Here is a 26108-nt window from a genome sequence, read left to right as displayed (position 1 = left end):
AAATAGTCAGACAATCTTCTCTGAATATTTTAACGTTAACATAATGTTAAATATCAGCGGTTGCATATGCCACCAATCTACTTATTAAGCTGTATTACTCAAAGAGGCAGGCATTACACAAAGGGAAAATCAACAATAATAATTAAGAAATTAACAGGATTTCACCAGGAAATTATTTACTTTATTTTACTTATTGGCACACGTCTTGAAACGCTTGAATCCACTTGAAACGAAATTTCACATAGAGACAAGTTTTCAGATAAGTGGAGTCAAACTCGGGGTAAAGACACAATTTTCATTGATTTAAGTTTTTAATAAAACGTGCTTTTCCGCACTGTAGGTCACAATTTATTAGTGCACCAATTCATTTTGTCACAAACCTTGGAGATGTATATCTTGAACTGGCACCATCCTCAGTATTCATTCCAAGTTAATGGGGCTTTGGAAGAAACCGGCTATAACACGTGTATTGCAATATGTGATGCAATATAATTAGTATAAATGTTAAGTACAAAAGGTGAATAATAAGTGAAAAATTCAGTTTGATTTCTCGTGCAAATACTGTCCACCTCTGACAGTAACGTAGCACTAGAAAATAAATTTTGCGATTTGTGACGGGTTACCTTTAACAATTTGTGTGAACTATACAATAAAACACCCCTTATACTCACACATCCGCCCCGCCGTAACTTCGCTGTGGCGGCGCTAGATGGAGCAATATGCCCAGAAGGAAGCGCTAGAGAGCATGCGGGATGCGCGCACGCCTCAGACATGACACGTTTCGCCGATTGCAAGGCTGTGTGTCGATATGTTGACTCAATGGTAATCACAGTAATGTCGCCATTCATTGTGACGTGTTCTGCCGGTTTTTTTTTTGTGTGTGTGTGTCATGCGGAAGAATCAAATAGACAATTCAGTGAAAAAGCCGGTCGCCTTAGCCTGGACAACCGAAAAAACGTCACCTAAATTACCACTAGCTTCGACTCCAAGTCATGAGCCCGCCTCCTCGAAGCAGAGAGGGTGCAAGGGTTAACCTGCTGCCGCGGTGTTGCGTGAGGGGAGAGGGCAGCGCCACGACGCCGCGTCACGCACGCTCTCGCTCTCGGAAGACTGTGTTACCCCGGCGGCAAGACCATACCAACACGTGCCAAGCGTCCCAACGCGCTCGCTCGCCCACGAGGAGTTCATCACTCGAAAGACCGCTCAGCGGCATTTCATTAGGCATTAATGCTTTCGCATTCGCAACTCACAAGAAGTGCTTAGATGTCCGCGGAGTTGTTTCACTTGGCGCAGACTAAGGCCGCTAGTTTCCCGTCAATCTAATCTCGCGCACTATCGAGGTTCGACGCTTTTATCTGCCAGCACTGTTGATCGTGCCAGTGTTGTGAAACGCCTCGTAGCTGCCACGGCTCTGTTCCTTCTGCACATTTGCCTTGCGCATTGCGTCGCTCCAACATGTCTCTTCCGCCTATGGTTACAACAATGGCCTTGTAGCTCAAGCACTTCGCTACACCATGCTATTGCTGGCCACGTTTTTTACTTCTGGTGAAAAGAGCAATTTCTTCTTTTTCGTTTTTTTTTTGCCGTGTAATATGCGTCACGCGTAATATGTTCTCCTGTCACTTTACTTTTCCCTAATCTGCAAGCCGTTACATTCTTTCTTCAATCGTAGTGTGAATTCTCCCCGTGTCATATTATACATTGGCAATTTTCCTTTACACACTCATCTTGACTCGTTTGTGAACAGTACTTCTAGCGTCACAATATTTTTCATATGTAGTTCCCTAACTTATCGTAAACCTTCTTTTTCTGCATTGTGCGAGATATGAGCACTACATACCTGCATATTTCAATCGAAGCCATGTACGCGTTCATGCTGATCTCTACTCCCTTAGGAAGACCTGACGTTCCTGAGGTGTAAGTGTAGACCAAAACATGCGAGCGGGTGTCTTCGATCGATGGCTCGATGAAGCTTGTGTGGTCTTCGTTCTCGAAGTCATCGATGGGTTGGAATCCGTCGACTCTGTCTACGCAGAACATGACCTGCAGGAAAATGCTTCTTAGACGTCAAACAGTAACAGTTGCCGCAAACGATGCAATAACATTTAAGAAAGATCGTCCTACTCTTGCCATCAAACTTTTTCTTCTATTGTTTCCTTTCAGCATTGCGGCTAGTACCACCCCGGCTCCAGGAACGGCTATGAGCGCGACAGGTGGTAAACATTAGTAGCTGGGTTTGCAGTTAATACATTTGCGTATATATTTGCTGATATAAATAATAAAAAAACTACAGGCGGCAGGGCTGCGTTCATATGTTTACCCTACCTTTCTCTTTTCTAGCATGCAGTGCGTATAGTGAAATCTGGATCATGAAATTTATCCTTAAGCATTAACCAACAAATATTCATTTAAACCAAAATTATAATTGCGAGACCGTTTACAGTGAAGCATATATTTTTATCAGATATCTACTTGTAAAGAGGCTGCTGATATTTAGAAACGCAACTAAATGAAAGTTGCAATTAGCCAATACGAACCTTAAATGGGCGTGACTTGTGAATGCTCAGAACCTTATTAAAATTCTGTCTTTCCGTGAGAATGAAGGTGGCACCACTGTCTTCGACCTGGTACAAAACTTCACCTGTAATGAACTCACAATCAGGCATTTCACAAGGTAAAGACTGTAACTTTCATTGAAGTCAAAACGGCAGCGCTATTACGGTGCCAAAATATTGTAGATATATTTAGGAGCATACATATTGTGCATATTGTCCATACATATTATAAGGAGCATAAAAACCAATCACTTGTGTCGATGGCGTTCTGACAAGTTTTTTAAGGCATTCAAAGGGCAGTCATGAAAAACGGCATGCGCCATATAAAATAAAGAGTGCAACGTAAGTTTTCGTCAGACTGTCAGTTTTCGCGAAATTGCGAAGCCAAATAATAAAGCCCCCGCAGAAGGTGTCGGCAACACTGGCTTCCTGGGCTGCAATGTCGTCCCGAAACCACCTCCAATATTCTTGCTTTCTCAACACCGTTCCTTTGAATGTCATTGTCATTATTACACAATACAGCCCACTATTCTAAAGCAAAACATAAATACTGTACGAAGCACGCAAAGGCTTCGCCGTCAGTTCAGTCGGCACAACTATGCTTACATTCGTTCAGGACGAAGCGGGTAGAGCATAATAGAGTATGAGAAGCTTAGTAGATCTTCCGCAACTCGACAACCGTTCCTTCAGGAGCCGAAGTAGGAAGAAATCATGCGTTTGCTGCAAGGTATCGAAACAATGACACCCTGCACAAGAGGCTGATGTTGGTCTTCATATAAGCGAACTCACTGCTTTCTCACCCAGCACGGACATCACTATGGTTATTATTCGTGCCATCAAATCGGCATAATATTTTTGCGTCGTGAAATTTAGGGAAGTTGAAAACTTTAGGACAGGCACGTGCTTTCTCCATTTCAGTTTTATTTATCCTATTGCTTTAGGTGAAAATTATGAATGCTTCTATTTATTCGCCTTTCTTCAGGCGTCTGTTAAAAATTTCTGGCTAGAACATTTGCAAAATCTTAGAGGGAATATTTCTAATTTACTTCCATACTTAACATCAACATTAACGTATCAATTTATATGTAGCGAATACTGCGGCTTCAAATAAAACTATAAAGCATGGAAGCACAAAAAAATTGCGACATTTCTGGTGTTAAAAGGCTTTAAAGGAGTGGCGCGGTTCAATGTAGCAGCATGGCAAACGACCGCGTGAGCTGTCCTGAGTTCCGAAAGGTCACGTGATCACTGTTTGCTTCGTTACATCATTACAAATAGACCGCTAGGGAAACAAAAACAAGTCTGGTTCTTACAAATGCAACTGCCGTAACTTATCAGAGCACCCTGAGGTTGAACACTATTGTTCGAGGCTTTCGAGGTCTGCGTATAGGCCCTTGAATTAAAGCAGAAAATGGAAAGTAAGACTCCGGGCTCGCACACATGGGCCACTTTTATCGGTTTAATGATAAACCACATTTTAATCTTGCAAAAACGCGTGCCACGGACCATTCGAAATTCCCCCTTTGAAGTTTACCTTAATAATTATTGAAACCCACTATTATCACCGGACTCCGAGAAAGACCCCTTACGTTCTGTCAGCCCTGGTCTCGTCAGGACAACGGCTGCTCCGGCACAGCAGAGTGCATAGACGGCAGCGATGGCCTCGGCCGAGTTGGTCATGTTGACGCAGACACGGCTCCCGCATGATACACCGTGACGCTGGAAACCACTGGCGTAGCGCTCCATGAGTCTGAGCATGTCAGCGAATGTGAGCCACTCACCACTGCGTTCCTGGGGGCACGTTGAGATAAAACATACTCTTAAAAGAAGAGTCACAGCGGTTTTTAGTTAAAAGGGAGTAGGCGGTTGTAAAACAGCTTAGGTTCTCGGATAATGTTGGAAACATTGCTGCTATTTGTAATTATTTATTGACTAGAGAAAGAAAGATAGAGGTAATTTTTTTAATGGCAGAAAGGTGAAGAGGTCAGCCTGAGTGAAGTGCCTCTACTCTTCTACTGCACGCGGAGGTACGGGCATGCGGGAATAACACAGAAAGGACATGAAGAGGAAGACGCGTGGTGGCACTGTGACTATGATGACAATGAGGGCTCCACAGCATACTGTTTCTGTGCAACGCGTACGTGCAGACTTCACAGCATAGCACAATAATTTTCGCGGACAGAGGTAAAAGTTACTGCAGTGTAGCTAGAAGACTACACTGCAGTAACTTATAGCTACTGCAGTGTAACTATACTGAATATAGTAAGTTATACTGCAGTATAAGTTATTATAGCTATCATAATTTTTGCCTTACCTAGCGCCACTGGCGTTTTTAAACGACACAGTAGCAGCTGCAGGGCGCCGATTATTTATCTCGGCATGACTTTGGTGGCAGTGTCCGATGGTGATTTTTCATTGCACTGTCCTTGCTCCCGCTGACAGTCTAAGTCCCGTGTGGGCGACAGAAAGCGCAGCCATACTTTCGATTCCGGGCTTGCGCTGCTCGCTTGAAGCAAGGGTTCCGAGCGTTGTATCGATGACGGTTCGATATCGATTACCTTCTGTTGTACCTGCGGAATTGGAGCCAGGGATCTGTCATCTTCCCTCGTTGCCGCATCCACCCGCCTTACACCTTCTCCCCTTGAGAAGAACCCCACCTATATATACTGCGGCGAGGAAAGCATATGTCGCCTTGAAGAAGACAAGTCCACTTGTCGAAATGTTGGCTCCTGTTTTCACCTTGTTCTCGTTTTGCTCATCGTCTTGAATTTCCATCTCCCGAAGCCGTGTTTCCCCTATTATGCGCATGGTTTCCAATTTTTCTAGAGCATCTTGCGCCTCTACTTCCACTGTGACTATGTTTTTCTTCGTGTTGAAACGCACTTTATAATTCCTCTCAGAGCCACATTACCAAGGTAGGTGTTGAGAGTCTGCGTGCATACAGAATTTAAGTTCCTTGAGTCATCGAGAGGCACAAAAGCAATCCTGTAAGTCAGAGTAGGCGGTCCGTTGGGGCCTTGCTCACTCATGTGTTTGGTTGTCTTACGGTATTTCCTCTTTAATAGCTTGCCCTCCACGACAGTGTAGTCGTTGTCAGAGTCTATTAACTCACTGTTGGAGAAACAGGAACCGGACATCTCCATGTCGGCGTGCCGAGCTTTACACTGTGTAAGTGGGGGACGCTTTGCGAAGAGGCGTGCTCCACGCAAGCGATGGCGTCTAGCTCACCATCGCACAATTAAGCCTCCGCTCTGAAAGAACTATCGCACCAAGACAAGAAGCTATGCTTCCTCAGTTCATTTCGTGTTCATGTCCCCTACCGACTTAACATTGTGGAAAAACTGACGCGGCAACTATATGTAAGTAACTAAAGCAAGCGCTAATAAGAAATGACTTCGTTGGGTTTGTTTCAAAACAAGGCAGTTTTCCTTATTAAATTCAGAGAACACAACAGATGTTATCAGATTTCCCGGTGTTATGATATGGCTCCCCATCGTCTGTTCTTGCCTACGCCACGTGCATTAATGCAAGTATTAATAGAATAATAATGCAGTAATTTTCGCGGAAAAATTTTTGTGGTATGAATCCGTGGTACAAAAAAACATTTAATGTGACGCTTCGTCAACTGATAATGAGGTGTCGACATCTGAGCATCTCTGCAGGTGATGAGACAGTGTGATGATTGGTGACGCGGATGTGCGTAGCACTGAATATTCTGCAAGAGTGTTACGAATTTAGTGAACAGAGTAGGCCAGCAGCCTCGACCGTCGCGGTATATTAGGCATTGGGCGCGATTGTCTATGAGAAGAGACATATTGTTCCTGGATTCGAGGAATAATTGACACGCACAGTCAGTAGTCCAGTCGCTTCAATCTTACATAGACATGGCTCACAGAATAATGTAGGAGGAAATACTGTGCAGAGATAATGAGGCAGCATTGGCTGAGTTGTGGCGAGCGAAACAGTAGTGGTGTGCAAAAATTAAGCATTTTCATTTGATTTGATGCTCAGCGTGTCTATAATATCATGATCGCTCAGTGGCAGGCGAGGTGTCTGATCACAAAAGTCGACGGCGTGGAGAAGTCTAAGGCTGTAAGGGACGCAATTTATGAAATGGTAGAATTCACCGCTAACGTTTGACGCTTAAACAGTCCCGGCATTTTTTTTTTTTGCTGTTTACCTGCTACACGGTCACGTATCTGTGTGCACAAATTACCGTTTGGCATGCGCTTCTGCTGCTACCATCAATGAATCGCACTGTTGTATTTCTAGGGAAAGTTACACAGCGCCTTCCTATTATTTTACAAAAGGGCATAATTTGAATGAGGAGTTGGCTTCATACTAAAGTGTCTATCACAAAATAGTGAAGTCGATCAGCGAAGAACGTTTATTGTCTTTCTTCAAGTGATAACAGCGAACTGGTACACACAAACCGGAAAATTGAAGCTAGGTGATTGAGAGTGTCATTTTTCATTTTGTATAGAAAGAAATGCACGTTTTTGTAAGTATTGCCCAGCTTCACCACGTGCACCACAAGGTCAGCTTCTCACCTTGTAAGTCGACCACAATTTACTAATAAAAAAGTGGGACGCCGACTACAAAAATAAAAAAAGAACAAGACAGATTGTGAACAAGGCGCCCATAATGGAGCCGAGATATCTCTTTACATTTCTCTGGTTGACGTCCAATTTTAACTACTTACCAAGACTTTATAATTGATGAAATGATTCATTGCTGCTTCAAATTACTAACAAGCCTGTTGCCTCTGATGCTATTGTATATTAGTATATCCTCACTTGTAGCTGATGCATCCTAATTTATTATCATCACTCTTGTTATTATAGGCGCGGTTATGCTCCTTCAATTCACCGTTATGAGAATTGACAATCCGAATGAGAGGAAGTTGGAGAAAACGATAACATTGTGACAAATGCCAACGCTGACAAGCTACTCCTTTTGCGAGAAATCCTATTTAGAAGTGTATCATAACTTGAATTAGTACAGGCAAGGCGCATAAGATCAGGAGTCAAGAAGAAGAACGCAAACGACAGGACTGGGCGCCACTCACAACTAAGTTTATTTCCGCAACAAGCCTGCCTTATGTAGGTTAATCACGCCGAGTCACACACGAAACTTTAGAAGTAAAAAACAGCAATCTATCGACCACTCAGGAATCATATCTGGCACAACATATCAACTGAGCAAACAAGAACAACACGTGGAGCAGCACGGGAAGCATTTCATCGAGTGTAGTTTTTTCCAAGCCAACGGGGACAAAAAACGAAACATAAAAGTACCGTTTACGCTTCCCTATCAAACTGTCCAAAACATAACACACATTCAAACGCCTAAGGCCCAGTCAGTGATAAAACCCGCACGACTATGGGAATAATCACCAACGAATAACACGGAAACAACATGAATAAAGGCGTCTAAGTACAGCGTCAGCGTCAAAACTAAAATCTCTAATAGTCACTCACCTAAAAAATTGATAAAACATGTGACCGCACAAAAAATGAACCACCTGACAAACAATGAAGTGGACAGAACTGTTGCACGATAAAGGTCTAAAGAACAGTGTCTGCGTGTAAAAAAGAAAAGAAGAACGCAACAAAAGCTTAAGCGCCACTAGAATATCGTCAACAAAATAAAAGCTAGTTAAATAAAAGGAAGACAGACAGAAAAACCAAATGAAATCACTCTAACATGAGGCCTAAATGAAACCTTCTAAAAAAGTAGTCTACTTGTCACTAATCATAATGGACGGCCTGCTGAGTGACAAGGAGACTACTTTTACAGGAGACTACAAGGAGAAAGTTTCATTTAGGCCTCATGTTAGAATGATTTCATTTAGCTTTTCCGTCTGTCTTCCTTTTATTTAACTAGTTTTTATTTTGTTGACGATTTTCTAGTGGCTCTTAAGCTTTTTCTGCGTTTTTTTTTTGTTTTGACGCAGACACTGTTCTTTAGACCATTATCGTGCAACCGTTCTGTCCATTTCATTGTTTGTCACGTGGTTCAGTTTTCGCGCGGTCACATGTTTTATCAATTTTTTAGGTGAGTGACTATTAGAGATTTTAGTTTTGACGCTAACGCTGTACTTAGACGCCTTTATTCATGTTGTTTCGGTGTTATTCGTTGGTCATTATTCCCATAGTCGTGCGGGTTTTATCACTCACTGGGCCTTAGGCGTGTGAATGTGTGTTATGTTTTGGATAGTTTGATAGTGAAGCGTACACGTTACTTTTTATGTCTCGTTTTTTGTCCCCGTTGGCTTGGAAAAAACTACACTCGATGAAATGCTTCCCGTGCTGCTCCACGTGTTGTTCTTGTTTGCTCAGTTGATATGTTGTGCCAGATATGATTCCTGAGTGGTCGATAGATTGCTGTTTTTTACTTCTAAAGTTTCGTGTGTGACTCGGCGTGATTAACCTACATAAGGCAGGCTTGTTGCGGAAATAAACTTAGTTGTGAGTGACGCCCAGTCCTGTCGTTTGTGTTCTTCTTGAGTCCTGGTCTTTTGCGCCTTGGCTTTACCAATCCAAGCATGAGCCAACTAGCCCAAGCGAGAGTTTTACTTGTATCATGACTTCTTTGCATTCAACTTCAAAGGAAATACATTTTAATTTGTTTTACTATTTGTAGCGTACTCCTCACGCATAAGTGAAATTGTTAAACATATTCTTATCACTATCTTGAATAAGCTGCTTCATATCAGTGGTTCCCGCTCAAAACGAAATTTAATGAATTCATGGCCATTTTACTACGTCATGGATACCGACACATCGAACTCGTCGAAGCCTAATTGCGCTGCATAATTGACTCGAAACACAAATGAACTCAAATCATAAACGCACAGAAAATGGTGCGCAAACAACTAACTGCATATTTCGCATCGCCCATGCAGTGCAACTTGACTTCGTTGTACAAGACTCAACTAGTCTATACGTAGTTACTAATTAATAAAGGGCAAATCGGACATCCACGCGTTCGTAGCAAATGCTACAAAGGAAACCCATACAAATTCTTCGAAAGAAAAGCCTCGTACTTGAAGAGAAATTCGTCCTGGTCCGGGACACGAACCCGGGACCACCGCCTTTCCGGGGCAGCCGCTCTACCATCTGAGCTAACCAGGCGGCTAGCAGATGGCAGGGCGAAGTCGAATTTGTCAACAACTCGAAGCAAATAACGCAACAGTTCGATGTGATAGTTCTGCGCAAACCCGCAAGGTAGAGAGAAGTAATTAATAAAGGGCAAATCAGACATCCACGCGTTCATAGCAAATGCTACAAAGGAAACCCATACGGATTCCTCGAAAGAAAAGCCTCGTAGTTGAAAAAAAAGGCTTTTCTTTTGAGGAATCCGTATGGGTTTCCTTTGTAGCACTTGCTACGAACGGGTGGATGTCTGATTTTCCCTTTATTAATTACTTCTCTCCACCTTGTGGGCTTCCGCAGAACTATTACGTCGAACTGTTGCCTTATTTGCTTCGAGTTGTTGATAAATTAGACTTCGCCCTGCCATCTGCTAGCCGCCTGGTTAGCTCAGATGGTAGAGCGGCTGCCCTAGAAAGGCGGTGGTCCCGGGTTCGAGTCCCGGACCACGTCAAATTTTTCTTCAACTACGAGGCTTTTCTTTCGAGGAACCCGTATGGATTTCCTTTGTAGCCCTTGCTACGAACGGGTGGATGTCTGATTCTCCCTTTATTAATTACTTCTCTCCACCTTGCGGGTTTCCGCAGAACTATTACGTGGAACGTAATCATTAACTGCGTCAGTCGTCTCATGGTGTTGTAAATCGTTTCTGCTTCATGTTTTCTTGCATAGACTGTGATAAGGAAACAGAGCTGAACAAAATCGACAAATAAATAATATTGCGAACCACCAACTTACTTGATGTTGATATACAAAATTTATAGAAACTGCATTTTAAATTATTTTTATTTCCAATACAGACCACATACAACCTATTCATTGTACGCACAGACAAAACTGGCACGAAAGTATTGCGTACTCTGGCGTTGGCGGAAGCACGCAAAGTTGCAACACGAACGCTTGACACTTACCAGTGCTAGCCATTCAGCCCTTTCCAAGAAACATCTCTTGATGTACTGATAAAATGTCTCATCATCACGCAGCTCCACAGGTGGGTAGGGTGAAGAAACAACGCCGTCCTTGATAGGTGCTCTGATAGTACCCTCAGACCCCTGCGTTCAAAAGGGCAGTTATAACCCATTAAATGCAAAGAAAGTACGTTTATTTACGGCGAACTGTTTATGTTGACAGATAAAAAGATATGACAAACAAGAAGCACGAAGCACTGACGTCAATAGCAAGGTCTAACGTTGCGCCAGAACTTCTCCGACGGTTTTCTAACTTTACGCGAGTACGACTAACGCGGACGCTACCGATGTAGGCAGCCCACAATTTCTGGCACGCTTAAGTACACGCCGTGTATGGTCTGTAAAAAACCGCACGGGCGCCATTACGCTGCGCGTAAACCGCTGCCCCAGTAAAATTACATCACGGTCGGGTTTAAGCACCGATATTGTTATTCGCCAGCCAAAAGGCCTCCGGGTCTCTGAAAACGCGCTAGCATTGAGCGCATGCGCCGTGGATAACGGAAAATCATAAAAGGTGCAATATGCCCCGGGCGTCTGTTTACTTGCTATCGCAATAAAAAAAGCGACTTGCGATTATGGACTTCAAGGCCTTCAGCGAAACCTTCATCAAGCCAGCTGGAATATTTCTGAAAATTTGTGTTTGTGTGGCTTCTCATGTGTTTGTGGGGGCTCTACGAATTCACTACTGTTAAAAAAATCATGAGCCACTCTATTCTGTGAAAGTGGATGACAAGCGAATTTGTTTGGCACACGACACAGAGGTGACATTGAATTTTGAACAAAGGTACGATATATAGGGTGATGAAATTTGGAAATTCGCTGGCGCAAGTTGGATTCAGTTCGCGCAGGACAGGGATAATTGTGGATCGCAGGGAGAGGCGTTCATCCTGCAGCGCACATAAAATAGGCTGCTGCTGCTACTGCTGCTGCTGCTGCTGCTGCTGATGTTGATGATGATCAGGAACGTATTTATTGTCTTGATTGGCGGTCATCGTGACGATAGGTATGCGCACACATTCTGGTATCATCCCTGTTATCTTAAATGCGTGCGTCACGCAACACAATCAATAGCTCATACGGCCAGTGGTTGATACGACTGTTAATAAAAAAGTTTATTGCCGCTTCCCCACTACGACAACAGGAAAGAGATAGAGTCAGCTTTTATTCATGCCAGCAATCACGGGGGCGTATGAAGCTTCCCTCCGCCTTGCAGGCAGCCGAGAACCCCTGAGTCTCAGCGGCTGCCTGGGCTAGTTGGACGGCGCATGCTTGGTCTCGCTGGGCTAAGCGAGACCAATCATGCGCTGGTCTCGCTGGACCAAGCGAGACCTCCCCCTGCTGGCGATTTTGAATTCTGCGTCCCTCGAAAGTAGCCGCCTTCGACCACGAATATTTGGCAGATCCGCCCTACCCTTACATAATTTACATTGATCCTTGTATTGCCCGGGGTATAGAATCTGCTGCAGGCCACCGAGTTAGGATTGTTGCAATCGCACCGCTGGCACGAGTTGTTGGAACCTCAGTGCTGACGCCCGTTGTTGCAAATGGGTCGCAAGCCCCAAGGGTAGCGTTGGCCTGGCGGCCTGGGGCGCTGGAAGCATCCGAAGGTCCCGGCAAAGCATGAGTCGACTGGTAACAGAACAACTGGTTTATTCTAACATCGCAAAAGAGCGGGCGGTCAGGTCGACCGAAGTGAGAGACGGGAGAGCACGTAACTCGACAGAAGAAATCGGAGCCTCTCTCTCGGCGTCTGGGGGCAGCTGCTTTTATAGTCTCGCAGCTGAGGGCAAGGAGGAACGTCTCGTCAGATGCGCACGTGACAGGGCACGGACACGCTGAGAGACATGTTGAGACGAATGTAGTGACGCATCCGCCGAGCAGGCGCCAGGCAGACCTCCTCGCTTCACACTTGGGGAGCTCCTCTCCCCGGCTGCCGCGCTTTGACAAGCGTGGGCACACACACACACACGCACACACGAAGACACGTGGCACTGAAACACGCCTGGACGCGCTTGGCGGGGAGACTGCGGGAGCTCCGAACGGGCCAAAATGTCCGCCGTTTTGAACGAAGCTCCGGCGTCCGTTGCATCCGCGCCGGCTATACCGCGCGTTGTAGGCGAAACGTAACAGACCGCCCCGCCGGGGGAAGGAGATCCCGATGGTCAGGGGACTGCATCCGCTGTCCGGAGGGATGTCGCTTGATGATGGTCATAACCGAAGTCGGTCGTCCTTCGGCGTTTCTTGAGCGCAGCGCACAGAGAAGGCCTCGTTCTCTCGTTCAGGTTCACACAGGACACTGCAAAGTGACTTCGGGAGAGTTGACATTTTTGTTCTCGTTCCCGGCAAGCGTTAGAACTACGCCGAAAGTCAACCGCTCAGTCAGCAAGCACGGCACAACCCTCACTAAGCCCTGCCAGGCTCTTTCCCCTTTTATACTACTGCCTAGTTCCTTACAGTAGTTTAGCAGCACTCAGAACGCGTCCACAAATCGGAAAATTGCACTAGAAAGCACATCATCACTTTGAAACACTACACAAAAGCAATAGGTTAAAAATCCTGCCTCAGGAAGAAAAACATCAGTAACAAGCAATTTTGAGGCTGATTCCCACGTTAGGGGCTTCGACTTAAGCCATCGGCGTTACCGTTGAGACTCCCCTTTTTGTAACGCACCTCAAAGGAATATTGTTGCAAAGCGAGGCTCCAGCGCAGGAGGCGGCCATTTGTGGAAGAGATGGTCTGCAGCCATTGGAGAGGGCAGTGATCCGTCTCGAAGCATGCGAAGCGGACATCGCAGCGAGCGACCGTACACTAGCTCAGCTGGCGAAAACCCCGTAGCCGCATGCGGCGCGGTCCTTAATGCAAACTTCACCCCAGGCAGACACAGCTCCCAGTCAGTTTGATGTTCGAAACACAATGCTCTCAACACGCGCTTCATGACGGAGTGGAGCTTCTCAACGGAATTCGACTGGGGGTGGTGCACTCAGCTGTGTAACAGCTTTACCCCGCACCTTTCGAGAAAGGCTGTCGTCAAAGCGCTCGTAAACACCGTGCCCTGATCTGACTGGATTTCCGGAGGAAAACCAACTCGCGCAAATATGGACAGTAGTGCATTGACTATCTCAACTGAGCTTAGTTCTTTAAGCGGCACTGCTTCAGGGAACTTTGTCGCTGGGCAGATCACAGTCAAAATGTGTCTGTACCCCGTGGCTGTTACCGGCAGAGGTCCCACTGTATCAATAACGAGCCGTCTAAAAGGCTCCGTAATGATAGGTACCAACTTCAACGGCGCCCTCGATTTGTCCCCTGGTTTGCCCACCCGCTGACAGGTGTCAGATGTCCTCACAAAGTGGTCTGCGTCCCGAAAACACCCTGGCCAATAGTACTCTTGCAAGAGACGGTCCTTAGTTTTCTTAACTCCTAGGTGTCCGGACCACGAACCCCCATGCGACAAGCGCAACAGATCCTGACGGTAGCACTGAGGCACGATCAGCTGATCGAACTCCACTCCTCTGCGGTCTAGATACTTTCGGTACAGGACCCCACCTCTTTCCACAAAGCGAGCATTTTTCTTGGCGACACCTTCCTTGACAATGCAGCGTATGTTTTCTAGGCTGCCATCCTTCTTTTGCTCGGCTATCAAAGCCGACCGGCTGACTTTTAGCAACCTATTCAGTCCATCTGACGTAGGCGCGATGAGCAAATCTGCAGATAGCTCTTCTAACTTTCCCGTGTCGGGCATTTCCTCTCCAGTATCTGATGCCTTCAACGCTACAGGCTCAATTTTATTCAGTTCGGACGTGCTCTGAATATCAGCTTGCTGCGCCTCTGACCCTTTTTCATTGTTCGACAACGTCGGCCCCGCAACTACCGCCTTTGCAGCGAGCTCCCGAACCTTCGATCTGGTTAAGGCCTGAACGCTAGCCTCACCAAACAAAAGCCCCTTCTCGCGCAGGAGGTGATCGGACCTGTTCGAAAATAGGTACGGGTACTGGGGGGGCAGCATAGATGACACTGCGGCCTCCGTCTCAAGCGCTCCGAAAGGTCCTTCAATAAGCACTTTTGCTACGGGCAGACACACGCTATGAGCTTCCACGGCTTGCTTGATCCATGCGCACTCGCCCGTGAACATATCGGGTTCTACGTAAGAGGGGTGAACTACATCCATCGTAGCTGCGGAATCGCGAAGCACTCGGCACTCTTTCCCGTTCACGAGGAGGTCTCGCATGTAAGGCTCGAGAAGCTTCATGTTCTCGTCAGTGCTGCATAATGACAAAAACACGACTTTTGTTTTTGTTTCTGGACACTGCGCCGAAAAGTGACCCGGCTTCTGGCACGTATAACACACGCGCGCTTGCCTCGCCTCGAACCGCTTTCTGCGTTCGGCTTCGGCTGCCGCCGTCTCCTTACGTTCGGTCGGACACTGCGCCGAAAAGTGACCCGGCTTCTGGCACGTATAACACACGCGCGCTTGCCTCGTCTCGAACCGCTTTCTCATGGGCGTGAACTTCGGCCTCTCAAACTTGGAGCCAAATTCACCCTTTTGACCGTCCTTAGCTCCGCGAGCCCGACGCGTCACAAACTCCTCGGCTAGCTCAGCGGCTCTAGCCACCGTACTAACGTCTGGCCTATCCAAGACCCAGTACCGCACGTTCTCAGGTAACCGACTATAAAACTGTTCCAGCCCGAAACACTGCAGAACTTTCTCGTGGTCACCAAACGCTTTCTCTTCTTTGAGCCACTCCTGCATGTTTGACATAAGCCTGTAGGCAAACTCTGTATATGACTCACTTTTACCTTTCTCATTTTCCCGAAACTTCCGACGGAACGCCTCCGCGGACAGCCTGTACTTTTTTAGCAGACTCGATTTCACTTGGTCGAAATCCTCTGCCTCCTCTCTCTTCAAGCGAGCGACTACGTCGGCCGCCTCGCCGGGTAACAAAGTGAGCAAGCGCTGTGGCCACGTTTCCCGAGAGAACCCCTGCTTCTCGCACGTTCGCTCAAAGTTAACCAGGAACAAACCAATGTCCTCTCCAAGCTTAAACGGCCGCATCAAATCAGTCATTTTGAACGATACTCGTTCTCCTGCACCGTGTGCCTGACTTCCATTACGAGCGCGTTCCATCTCTACCTCGAGACGCTTCATTTCCAAAGCGTGTTGACGGTCGCGCTCTTCTTTTTCTTTTTGTTCTTTTCGTTCGCGCTCCTGTTTCTGTTCTTTAAGTTCGCGCTCCTGTTTCTCTTTTTGCTCTTGAAGTTCGCGCTCCTGTCTTTTTGCCCGCTCCTCAATGGTCTCAAGGCATTCCGACAGCTCGTCATCCTCAGCTTCTAACTCAAGAATAGCCCTTAGCAGTTCCGGTTTTCTGAGTTTGTCTGAGACATCCAGACCCAACTCTCTTGCAAGCTCCAGCAATTTCGGTTTGCGCAACGACTTCAAATCCATGGCTGCTCTGAATGCTGCTTTCTCTACTGCCTCCTATTGTCTTGCCGCAAACTAACCCGGCAGCAACGACAACCACAATTACCAGCTCTGTTTCTGACACTAACAAAAGCCTGGCAAAACTCAGAAGAAGAAAGTCCCGCACTCACCAAACCTCGCAGCCAAGAATTCAGCGCAGTCGTTCCGCTGCAGGCAACCAGTCATCACACAGGGCTCGTTGCACTGCTCCCGGATGGTCGTTGTGCTGCTCAGCATACAGTCAACCGCATCTCTTCGCTGCTGGCCTCCGTTGTCGCGATCTCACCGCTGGCAACCAGCTATTGGAATCGCACCGCTGGCACGAGTTGTTGGAACCTCAGTGCTGACGCCCGTTGTTGCAAATGGGTCGCAAGCCCCAAGGGTAGCGTTGGCCTGGCGGCCTGGGGCACTGGAAGCATCCGAAGGTCCCGGCAAAGCATGAGTCGACTGGTAACAGAGCAACTGGTTTATTCTAACATCGCAAAAGAGCGGGCGGTCAGGTCGACCGAAGTGAGAGACGGGAGAGCACGTAACTCGACAGAAGAAATCGGAGCCTCTCTCTCGGCGTCTGGGGGCAGCTGCTTTTATAGTCTCGCAGCTGAGGGCAAGGAGGAACGTCTCGTCAGATGCGCACGTGACAGGGCACGGACACGCTGAGAGACATGTTGAGACGAATGTAGTGACGCATCCGCCGAGCAGGCGCCAGGCAGACCTCCTCGCTTCACACTTGGGGAGCTCCTCTCCCCGGCTGCCGCGCTTTGACAAGCGTGGGCACACACACACACACGCACACACGAAGACACGTGGCACTGAAACACGCCTGGACGCGCTTGGCGGGGAGACTGCGGGAGCTCCGAACGGGCCAAAATGTCCGCCGTTTTGAACGAAGCTCCGGCGTCCGTTGCATCCGCGCCGGCTATACCGCGCGTTGTAGGCGAAACGTAACAGGATACATGTTTGTTTGGAGAAGGCGCCAGGCCAACGACTGTTTTTTCGTTAGCTCGGTATGGGCTAACCGAAAATGGGGCGTTCTTTGCCCTTTGGGCTATTGGAAAGTCGGGGACGCTGGCAAATGGAAAGGGAAGTCTCACAGTTATGGGTGGTGCCTCCTATTCCCTCCAACATTTCAAGTATTCTTCAGAAAGGCCCTAAGGCTGCGCTTGAGCCAAGTGTGGCTCTCACGAACTGATAGCCCTCAACAGGACCGTGACGAAAAAAGGCCCCACAATAAGATCCAGAGCGTTGCCTACTGGACGGAATTGACTGTCTAGCCAAGTGTGTCGTCACACGGACAGAGCAGAACTGCCCTAAATACCGTTTACACCCGCCGTGGTTGGTTAGTGGCTATGGTGTTAGGCTGCTGAGCACAAGGTCGCGGGATCGAATCCCGGCAACGGCGGCCGAATTTAGATGGGGGCGAAATGCGAAAACGCCCGTGTACTTAGATTTAGGTGCACGTTAAAGAAACCCAGATGGACGAAATTTCCGGAGTCCTCTACTACGGCGTGCCTCATAATCAGAAAGTGGTTTTCGCACGTGAAACCCCATAATTTTTTTAAATACCGTTTACGTGATGTTGTAAAATTTTTCAATGGTAATGGACTTTGTCTCTTGTAGGCAGATAAGGTTAGCGGCTTCGTAGTTTTGCCTAGAACAATGTATAATAATAAAGCCGTGCAAGCTGTCAACAAAAACTTTCTACCTGTGAAAGGAGGTCAAACTAAAATTAAGAGTAATGCTATTGCACTTTGTAAACGTCTAAATGTGCAAAGACTAGATATGGATATAACTAATTCCAGCAGTGGGGCGTTAAATCTTCTCTTATGTGTTAAAACGCACAAACCAGAAGCTCCAGTTCGTACGATTATAACTGAAGGTGTGACCTGGCAGCGCTGCGTCAGTAGGTTCCTGCAGAGAAGTCTGAATGGCCTGAAAATAACCGATCCCTTCCTTGCAAAAAGTTCGGGGGATATAGCCCATTCTTTCGCAGAGAGTAGTGATATAGGTTATGCTTATTCTGTTGAAGCGAAAGAGCTATTCTATTCAGTGCCACTGTAAAAGCATGCATAGACGAATGCGGCCCTGTATTTTTCCAAAACACCGCTGGTATCACTGTGGATAACTTTTTCGGCCTTTTAGAATTTTATCTTCTTAGCACTTTTATCATATTTGGTGAGCAAGCTTACTTGCATCAGAAAGGCATTTACATCGGCTCTTGCATCGGCTCTTGCATAGCCCCTACACTTTGCAACATATTTTTATCATTCATCGATCGCTCTTTATCCGATCGTTCTAATCATTTTAATATTGACAAAGTCCTTAAAGTGTTTCGTTACATGGACGACTTTTTAGCTGTTCTAAACAAGCAAAGGGCTGTTTCTAATGAGGCAACGGTAAACAGTTTTTCAGATGAGTTTATAAAACTCGGAAAAGGGCTATCGTTTACCCATGAACTGCCGATCAATAGTATGCTTCAGTTTTTAGATTTCTTTTTCGAACACCTGCGGATCTTTAACGTGCACCTAAATTTAAGTACACGGGTGTATTCGCATTTCGCCTCCATCGAAATGCGGTCGCGATGGCCGTCATAGTGTTTAGATTTGTGGTTAAAGTTTGTAGATCGGCATATATGCTGGGGTTATTGCCCTAGTATGCAGAAAATACTCCTGCCCCATAACTCCGCCCACTCGAATGTAGTAATAAACGCATTGTAAACCTCTGCCTGTAGTCGTCACTCAGGAAGTTGACAACCTTTGCAGCTGCTTTCCCTGAGTCGGTCTTGGTCCGTGTGGCAGAAACGCTTCTGAAGAAGATAAAAGCTGCTGCCAGCAGAAAATAATCAGTGAGCAACGCGTGGCCTGTAGTGGCTCCCTACAACGGGTTTCCCTCTGCCTGAAAAAAAGTGGCTAACCGGTACGATGTACCGGTAGTGTTTTCAGCTCCCAAAAAGCTAGCCCAGCTTAGCCGACGCATAACTTGCGAAAAGCAAAAGTTTGGCGGTCACAAAGGGCATGCCCAGCGTTCAGTAATTCCGCTTCCCTGCGGGAAAACCTATATTGGAAAGACGGGGCGTTGCGAAAGTTCCCGACTTAAGGAACATGCAACAGATATAGAAAATAATGGCTGTGGTGGTAAGGAAAGTGGTAAGGAAAATAACGGCTAGTAGAACACTGCAGGGCTTGCACCAATTGTATCCCATGGTTCCGAGATGTGAGGATTTTGGGTAGAGTCAGGCAACAAACCACACGAGAAACTTTGGAAGCTTTTTTGCATTAGAAAAGCTGGTCCGAATTGTGTCAGTGACACATCTGTTTTTCTGTACGAGGCCTAGCAGAAATTTCTTTTACGCTTACTTCGCTAACGTGTTTTTTACCCGAATCTACTTGATGCTTTGTACGCGTGCGCATGAACTGGGGCTCTGGGAGGGCTATATACGTAGGATGCTTTTACGCTCATTAAACAGTTGAAGTAAGCGCCCGTGTTGTCTCCTTTCTTGTGTGTGCGGTCTTGGAAGAAAACTCGTTTATTATGTCGGATGACCAACTAGTCCAGCAGTTCTTATACAGCCTAACCAAAAGCGTCAAGATATCCGCGACTAACACATACTCTGAGTTTAATAGAGTAATTATTAAGGGATACGTGCTTTCGGGTCTCTAGGATGCAAGCCGTCTTTCGAAATCAGTTTGACCTTTCCATCGCAAAAAGGAGGCGGCTTAAGACCATGAACAACAAGCAGGTTCACGAGGTTCACAATAGTGTCTCCAAGTAGGTCGAAGTAGTGCTTGTAGAAAGCCGTCGAGATTTCATCTGGTCCCGGTGCGCTAGTCATATTTGTAGTCTTCTGGGCCACCTATACACTACTACTGAAGCTGGCTAGACATTCTTGAACTGCAGTCGTAGAGTCGGCGCTTAAAGTTGGCAGGCCTAGCGTTCAGGCTAGGTTGACTCCAACACTAGGCGGACTCGAAGAGGAGCATTCCGCATTAAAAATATCAGCAGTGAATGGAAAGGAAGGCTATAGCAGCGGAGATCGCAGAGCAAAAAAGAAGAGCAAGTGCTGGCGATCAAATAAGGTCATGTTATGAGAACGAAGCGGCACCACGTAAGCCATGCGCTGCGTACATCAAATAACATTCAGTCTGGCGCATAGAACGGATACATGCGAGGGGAAGGGAGGCGTATTCAAACGGTGGCAGATAACAAGCGAATTTGCAAAGTTCGCTGCTAGTTAGCAGGTTGTGACAACACACGGCTAAGGTTCATATATTTTCCTACCCGCCGTGATTGGCCAGGAGCTATAGCCCTCTGCAACTCATCTCGTACCCATTTAGTTGATCATTGTAGTTCTTGCGGCTGTAACACTTCGTTGATTAAAACGCGAATCCTTTTGACAGCCAAACAAAAAATTTCCAGAAAAATCATAGAGGCGTTAAATAACCAAAACATGCGTGATGGATGTGTCACTCGCACAAAAAAAAATTACCTTGTTGCCCGACACGTTTCGCCACGCCCATTGAAGTTGATGAACAATTTTATAACTTCGGAACTCACCGCGTCATTCTTTCACCCCCACTCCTCTCTCTATCTGATCTTTCTATTCCCCCATTTCCCGTCCCTCAGTGCACGGTAGCCAACCAGACGCATTTCTCGCTAGCACCACTGCCTTCTCGCTTTCTTCTTCCTCCTCGGCCTATTAAAAGGTCGATAGCCTTTCGTTTCCGTTTAGTTTTTCCTTGTGGTGTTCCGCTCCGCCATCAGGGTTGTCATGTGATGACGAAGTAATCACATGTCTTTTTTTTCCTGAAATTAACTAGTGGAGAGATGCGCTTGTGCCCACTGCTCCTTCCTTGTCCCCGTTTTGTTGCGCACTTAATATGAATCAACTCCAACTCGCACAGCTGTCAGTACTTCTGCTACAGGGTAGGGCTGCTGAGCTCGAGCTCGCGTTGGCAGCATCCCGATGGGGGCGAAAAGCAAGCAGACTTGTGCATTTAAATTCAAATTCAGCTGCGCGTGAATAAGCCCCAAATTGTAAACATTAATCCGGAGTCACCCACTGCGGCGCGTCCGATAATGCAACGGTGGTTTTGGCACATAAAACCAACGAATTTATTTCTCATTAAGCTTCCCTAGGAGGTGCTTGCGCGAACAGCATAATTTATTCAAACGGGCACGAAACTCTAGTGTATCTTGACGCAGTCAGGAAATTTATTGCATTGGTATGTGTATATATTCATTTAAGGTCGCCTGTGACCACGAGATATTAACGGCTGAACATCGATATACTCCAGATCTCTGTACCGGATAATTAAAGTAGCGATACAACAAAGAATGTTAGTAAGGTGCCAATCATAACATGGTAATGCTGCTTTAGATTAACTTAAAATATTGATTGGGAAAAGATTTCTGTAAATCTTGCACCACTTCAAATAGGGCAATATGTTCCGAGCAAAATAAAAAAACCGGCGTTTCACTCCTTAGACAAGGGCTGTATCAAGGAGAAAAAAATGTATGCGCACCCCATATACCCTAGTCAAGTTTTCTGTTACCTAAGAAAAACTCAAATATGTTGTCTCCAACTCGCGTGCACGTTTGGGGCAGCATTAAAATTCTAGGCGTACATGCCAATATACAGCAATGAAGCACGAAAAAGCCGAATGCCAGCTACTTTCTAACAATGGCCAACTCCAGTATGAACGTCATGGTGAAACAGATGCACCACCGTCCTTTCAGCCAAGTTCAGCAAGTTCATCAAGTGAGTTTACGCTAATGGAAGTTTCGTCATAATGGCAACGTAATAATAAATGACATAATACTGCACATTATAAAAAAATTCAACTCGCCAAGCTGAATACCTTACGTCACATCTCAGTTATTACAGTCGGTCTGAGTACACAAAAATCTACGTACAACCGTACGTGATATGGATGCCTTTGAAGTCAGATGCAGAGCATCGGAACGCTTCAATCGAATTATCAGTCAGTGTGCCGTTAAACTCATATCTGCTCAAAAGGACATTGACGCTTTGTCCCTGGAACAAGTTGCGTTAACCTTGACATCGTTTCTTCGCGTGCGCCTGCTATATCGCATATATCAAGCACCGTCGTATCTAACAAAAAAAGCTGCGACTGTTAGTCACTGGGTGAAAATTACGCGCAGAATTCGATTGTGCTTAAGACGACACGTGAGCAGCAAGTGACCTTCGCTCCCCAGGATCACAAAAGTATGTTCATTGAGATGATGCCAAGCATAACTATGGCGTTCTTTTATTCGCTTTAATGAGAAGCGCGAGTGTGAGATCAGTGAACGCGCAGAAGATTAGGAAGATTTCGCTGCTAGTATATATGCCAATTTATGAATCGAGTTCAAGTTCGGAAACTTAGTGCAAAGTCATTTTCTAAACTGACTTCAACTTCAGCATTTTTACCTTTTTATGTTTTACGCAGCCGCATTGCATGAAAGTGCATTGTATGCCTGCCACTCGTAATATGATTTCTACCTCTGCTGCTTCACCATGGAAGTAGGCACAGTAGTGATAAAACCGACCCCTCTGCTCAGGATGTCCTTTTGCTATCGGAGCGACACAACTAAGGAGTGGATGGATGGTTGGATGGATGGATGGATGGATGGATGGATGGATGGATGGATGGATGGATGGATGGATGGATGGATGGATGGATGGACGGACGGACGGACGGACGGACGGACGGACGGATGGATGGATGGATGGATGGATGGATGGATGGATGGATGGATGGATGGATGGATGGATGGATGGATGGATGGATGGATGGATGGATGGATGGACGCGCAGCGGGCCTCTCCACGTCGGGACAGAGAGGCCATGCCCCTCCGCCGGGTCGCGGACCCGATGAAAATGAAGCAAAATGCCTACAGCCCCCTCACTCAATTCGGCAGTGCGGTGACTAAAACGTAACCTCACGACCGTTCTGTCACTTGGAAAATCAGTTCTATGTTTAACATGGACAATTTCTTGATGCGTTCCGAGCACTATGAGCGCGGCATACCTGCGTGCAACCGTTTTATGCTTGAGTTGCAACTTCACACTTGACAGTAAAAAATAAAAGGCGTCACGCTGCTCACTTTGCTACAGCAGGCAGAATTACGCAAGTGCATCTGGCTATGTGAAATTCACGAGAGTGCGATTACTAATGGTAAGCAACGTGCTGGTCTGCTTTTCACATCAGGAACAGCGTATATGATAAGCCCTATATTTATTTATTTGGTTATTTCTTCAAAATACCCACAAAGGCCCTCATTGAGAGGGTATTGGTCACAGAATATACTTATATATTGTACTAATAGAAAAAACCAAGAAAAATAACAATAGAGACAAAACATAGGTAATATACAAGATGAAACATAAATATTGCAGAGAAAACATTAGTACATTGACCCCTTATTTGAAGGTAAGTGTAGTTAGGTAGAAACAACGCAAAATATGTTTGAATAGATTGTACTGAAACTGCTACAAAACGCCATCAAGGTGACGATTAAACCGAAGTTTTGACATTGTCATGCACTACGCAATAGTTCCTTTTTTCAAACCTTCGGCCTATTTTGTTAAGATATCAAGAAAAGCCAACGAAATGCTGTTGTGCATTTATAAAGGTTTCAGCAAAGCGATAAGTAATGGAGAAAACGATCCGAATAAGAAATAATAATGTATATACCCCATCAAATAAATCGGAAATGTAAAAAATAATTTTTTTTATCATATATATATATATATATATATATATATACACACTTATGCCACTCGAGCACGCGGCGGTAGTTATAAGGCCAAAAGAATGATGGTCTCTACAAGAAGAGCGAAATAGAACATTGTGAAAATTGCTGATTGGTATTTAACACGCGTGAAAATACCGCGTGCAAGACGGGCACCAGTGCCAAATTTTAGGCACATCGCAACGTTTCATAACGTAACATTTACACCTGTGTTATTAAGCATAGCTTTAAGTATATCGTACTCAAGATTCAATGCACGTGCACATTCGTGCCTGGAAATACAATTTGGGATGGCCACATACCATAGTTTTTCATTCAGTGAAGAATTGGGAAGAGAATCAGCGTGCTGCTTGCGGACGAGCGGGTCTTGCTCCAGCTGATGCCTGAACTAGCGGGCAAGCTCCACAGTTTGGAAAAGGTAGACTGTCTATAAGTGTTTTGTCCGCCTACAGTTATCAGCGCGTATCTATGTTACATAAAGCACTCTAAAGAGCAAGGAATCATCGCCCGGGATGCCATATGTGGTTGGCTCTGCGCATGAGATAGGGGGAGAGTAAACGTAGATGTAAGGTCGACAACCCCACTGGCGCGCTCTGTGTTGCAACGGCTTTACAGGCGCGATATCCGCATACGCACGAGCGGATATACACACCTGAAATCTGTCGCCCAGCATTTGATAGGCAATCGCGCTCCATCTTATGAGTGACTGCCAGAGGTGTAAAATTCGGCTCTTCGGCAGAATACGTCCTTTCCACGCAGGGTTGTTTTTCGAATTGAAATAAGTAAATAAGTGCAGACCCATCGGACATCTTGGAATTCGTGTGAAGCGAATCTTGCGTGCAGCGGTTTGCAAAATTTCATGCAACTGTCGATTTTTTATGTGCCGTGTTGCAGCATAGCGATTACGTGCCCAGCTGGAGCGACGGCGTCGCGTGAAGAACCCCTGCAGGTGACCCGTCTGGCCGCGCTTGGAAGAGTGTCTGGGATCAGCCTATTTTATTATTGCACTATCGCCAGGTTTACCCCATTTGGCAAGAAACCAATCACGAAGACTTGCCGAATCGCCCGAAAACGAGCCTTCAAAAATAAGTCCTGGGGTTTGGCGTGCCAAAACCAAGACATCAATATTAGGCACGCCATAGTGGGTGGCTGCGCAACAACTCTGACCGCCTTGGGTTCTTCAAGGTGCACCCGCAGCATGGAACACGAGTGTTCTTGCATTTCGCCCCAATCTAAACGCGGCCCCCGCAGCCAGGATCGAACCTGTGACCTCGACCTCAGCAGCACAATGTCATGGCCACTGGGCTACCGTGACGGGAAAAAAAAAAACGTAGGAAAACTTCGATTTATTACAGGAATAGCGCAAGTGAAGGCGCCTATTGCTTACAAAGGATGTTTAGACATCGTTTGTTGTGTCATTGCCAAGTTCTGCAGAGAATACGACCGGGCAGCCACTGTCACAGCTGTAGCAAAAGTACAGATGGAAATACACGTGGCCATATGCTTTACGCGAGTGCTGTCTTGTGTTCGAGCTATTCGACAAAGCTAAAATAACCCCCGTAGCAAAGTCAGAAGGGTTCCAAGAGAGCTGTCGCTTGAAAAAAAAATTGTTTTTTAACGTTCGGAAATGGCACAGTGGGTTATGAAGGCCACCGTAGTCGAGAGCTATGGAATAATTTTCACCACTTGGGCTGTTCTCACGTGCTGAGCATGGTACGCGAGAAAATTTGCATTACGTCCCATTTGGAATCACGGGCCGCGATGCCCGTGATTGAACCTGCGACCTTGGCCTTAGCAGTGCAACGTCGCAGCCACTGAGCAATCACGGCGGGTCACTTTTTTATGTGCGCTATCTGCTCGAGCAACGAAAGAAGGCGCCCTGAAACACGTTTTAAAGATAGTGAGCAAAGATTGCGGATCTGTAGAAGGGTCTTCTGTGAACATGTCTGTCTTGTGAACATGACCTCTATTCCCTCCTCGCAACTAACGCGCGACACTTTTGGGGTGCCCTAAACCTACGCAGCCATCCTGGAATTGCACTTATTTATCATAATGGTGATATTATCTTCAACTTTAAAATTGATAAATTACTAAACAATGGTTTTCATCTATCTTAACAAATGACGTCGGAACGCCCATCCTTTTTATTCGTATTCGCCCTGCCTTAACGATGCCTGAAATAACTATTACCGTAGAAGGCATTTACTCATTAATTGATCCTAAA

General features: G+C 46.1%; 1 protein-coding gene and 1 non-coding gene across 3 annotated transcripts in view; one reads left to right on the top strand and one right to left on the bottom strand.

Moving 5' to 3' along the window:
* LOC126522316 (uncharacterized) overlaps nucleotides 1-24295 on the bottom strand; it is a 73821-nt gene extending 49526 nt beyond the window's left edge. For both annotated transcript variants that reach the window (XM_050171044.3, XM_055066345.2), the window contains exons 1-5: nucleotides 24187-24295; nucleotides 10621-10761; nucleotides 4145-4346; nucleotides 2538-2641; nucleotides 1841-2043 (exon numbers count right to left, since the gene is read on the bottom strand). In XM_050171044.3, the coding sequence (XP_050027001.1) occupies nucleotides 1841-2043; nucleotides 2538-2641; nucleotides 4145-4346; nucleotides 10621-10761; nucleotides 24187-24189 (653 nt within the window). In that variant the 5' untranslated portion in view covers nucleotides 24190-24295. The remainder of the gene's footprint in view (nucleotides 1-1840; nucleotides 2044-2537; nucleotides 2642-4144; nucleotides 4347-10620; nucleotides 10762-24186) is intronic.
* On the top strand, nucleotides 10089-10163 carry TRNAS-AGA (transfer RNA serine (anticodon AGA)). Its single transcript has one exon. It is a non-coding gene; the product is annotated as a tRNA-Ser (tRNA).
* Nucleotides 24296-26108: the final 1813 nt, after the last annotated feature.

The sequence above is a fragment of the Dermacentor andersoni genome, chromosome 6 (genome assembly GCF_023375885.2).
Source record: "Dermacentor andersoni chromosome 6, qqDerAnde1_hic_scaffold, whole genome shotgun sequence".
In the NCBI taxonomy this organism is placed as follows: domain Eukaryota; kingdom Metazoa; phylum Arthropoda; class Arachnida; order Ixodida; family Ixodidae; genus Dermacentor; species Dermacentor andersoni.
Note: the sequence above shows the minus strand (reverse complement) of the source record. Positions and strands in the feature narration are given on the sequence as shown.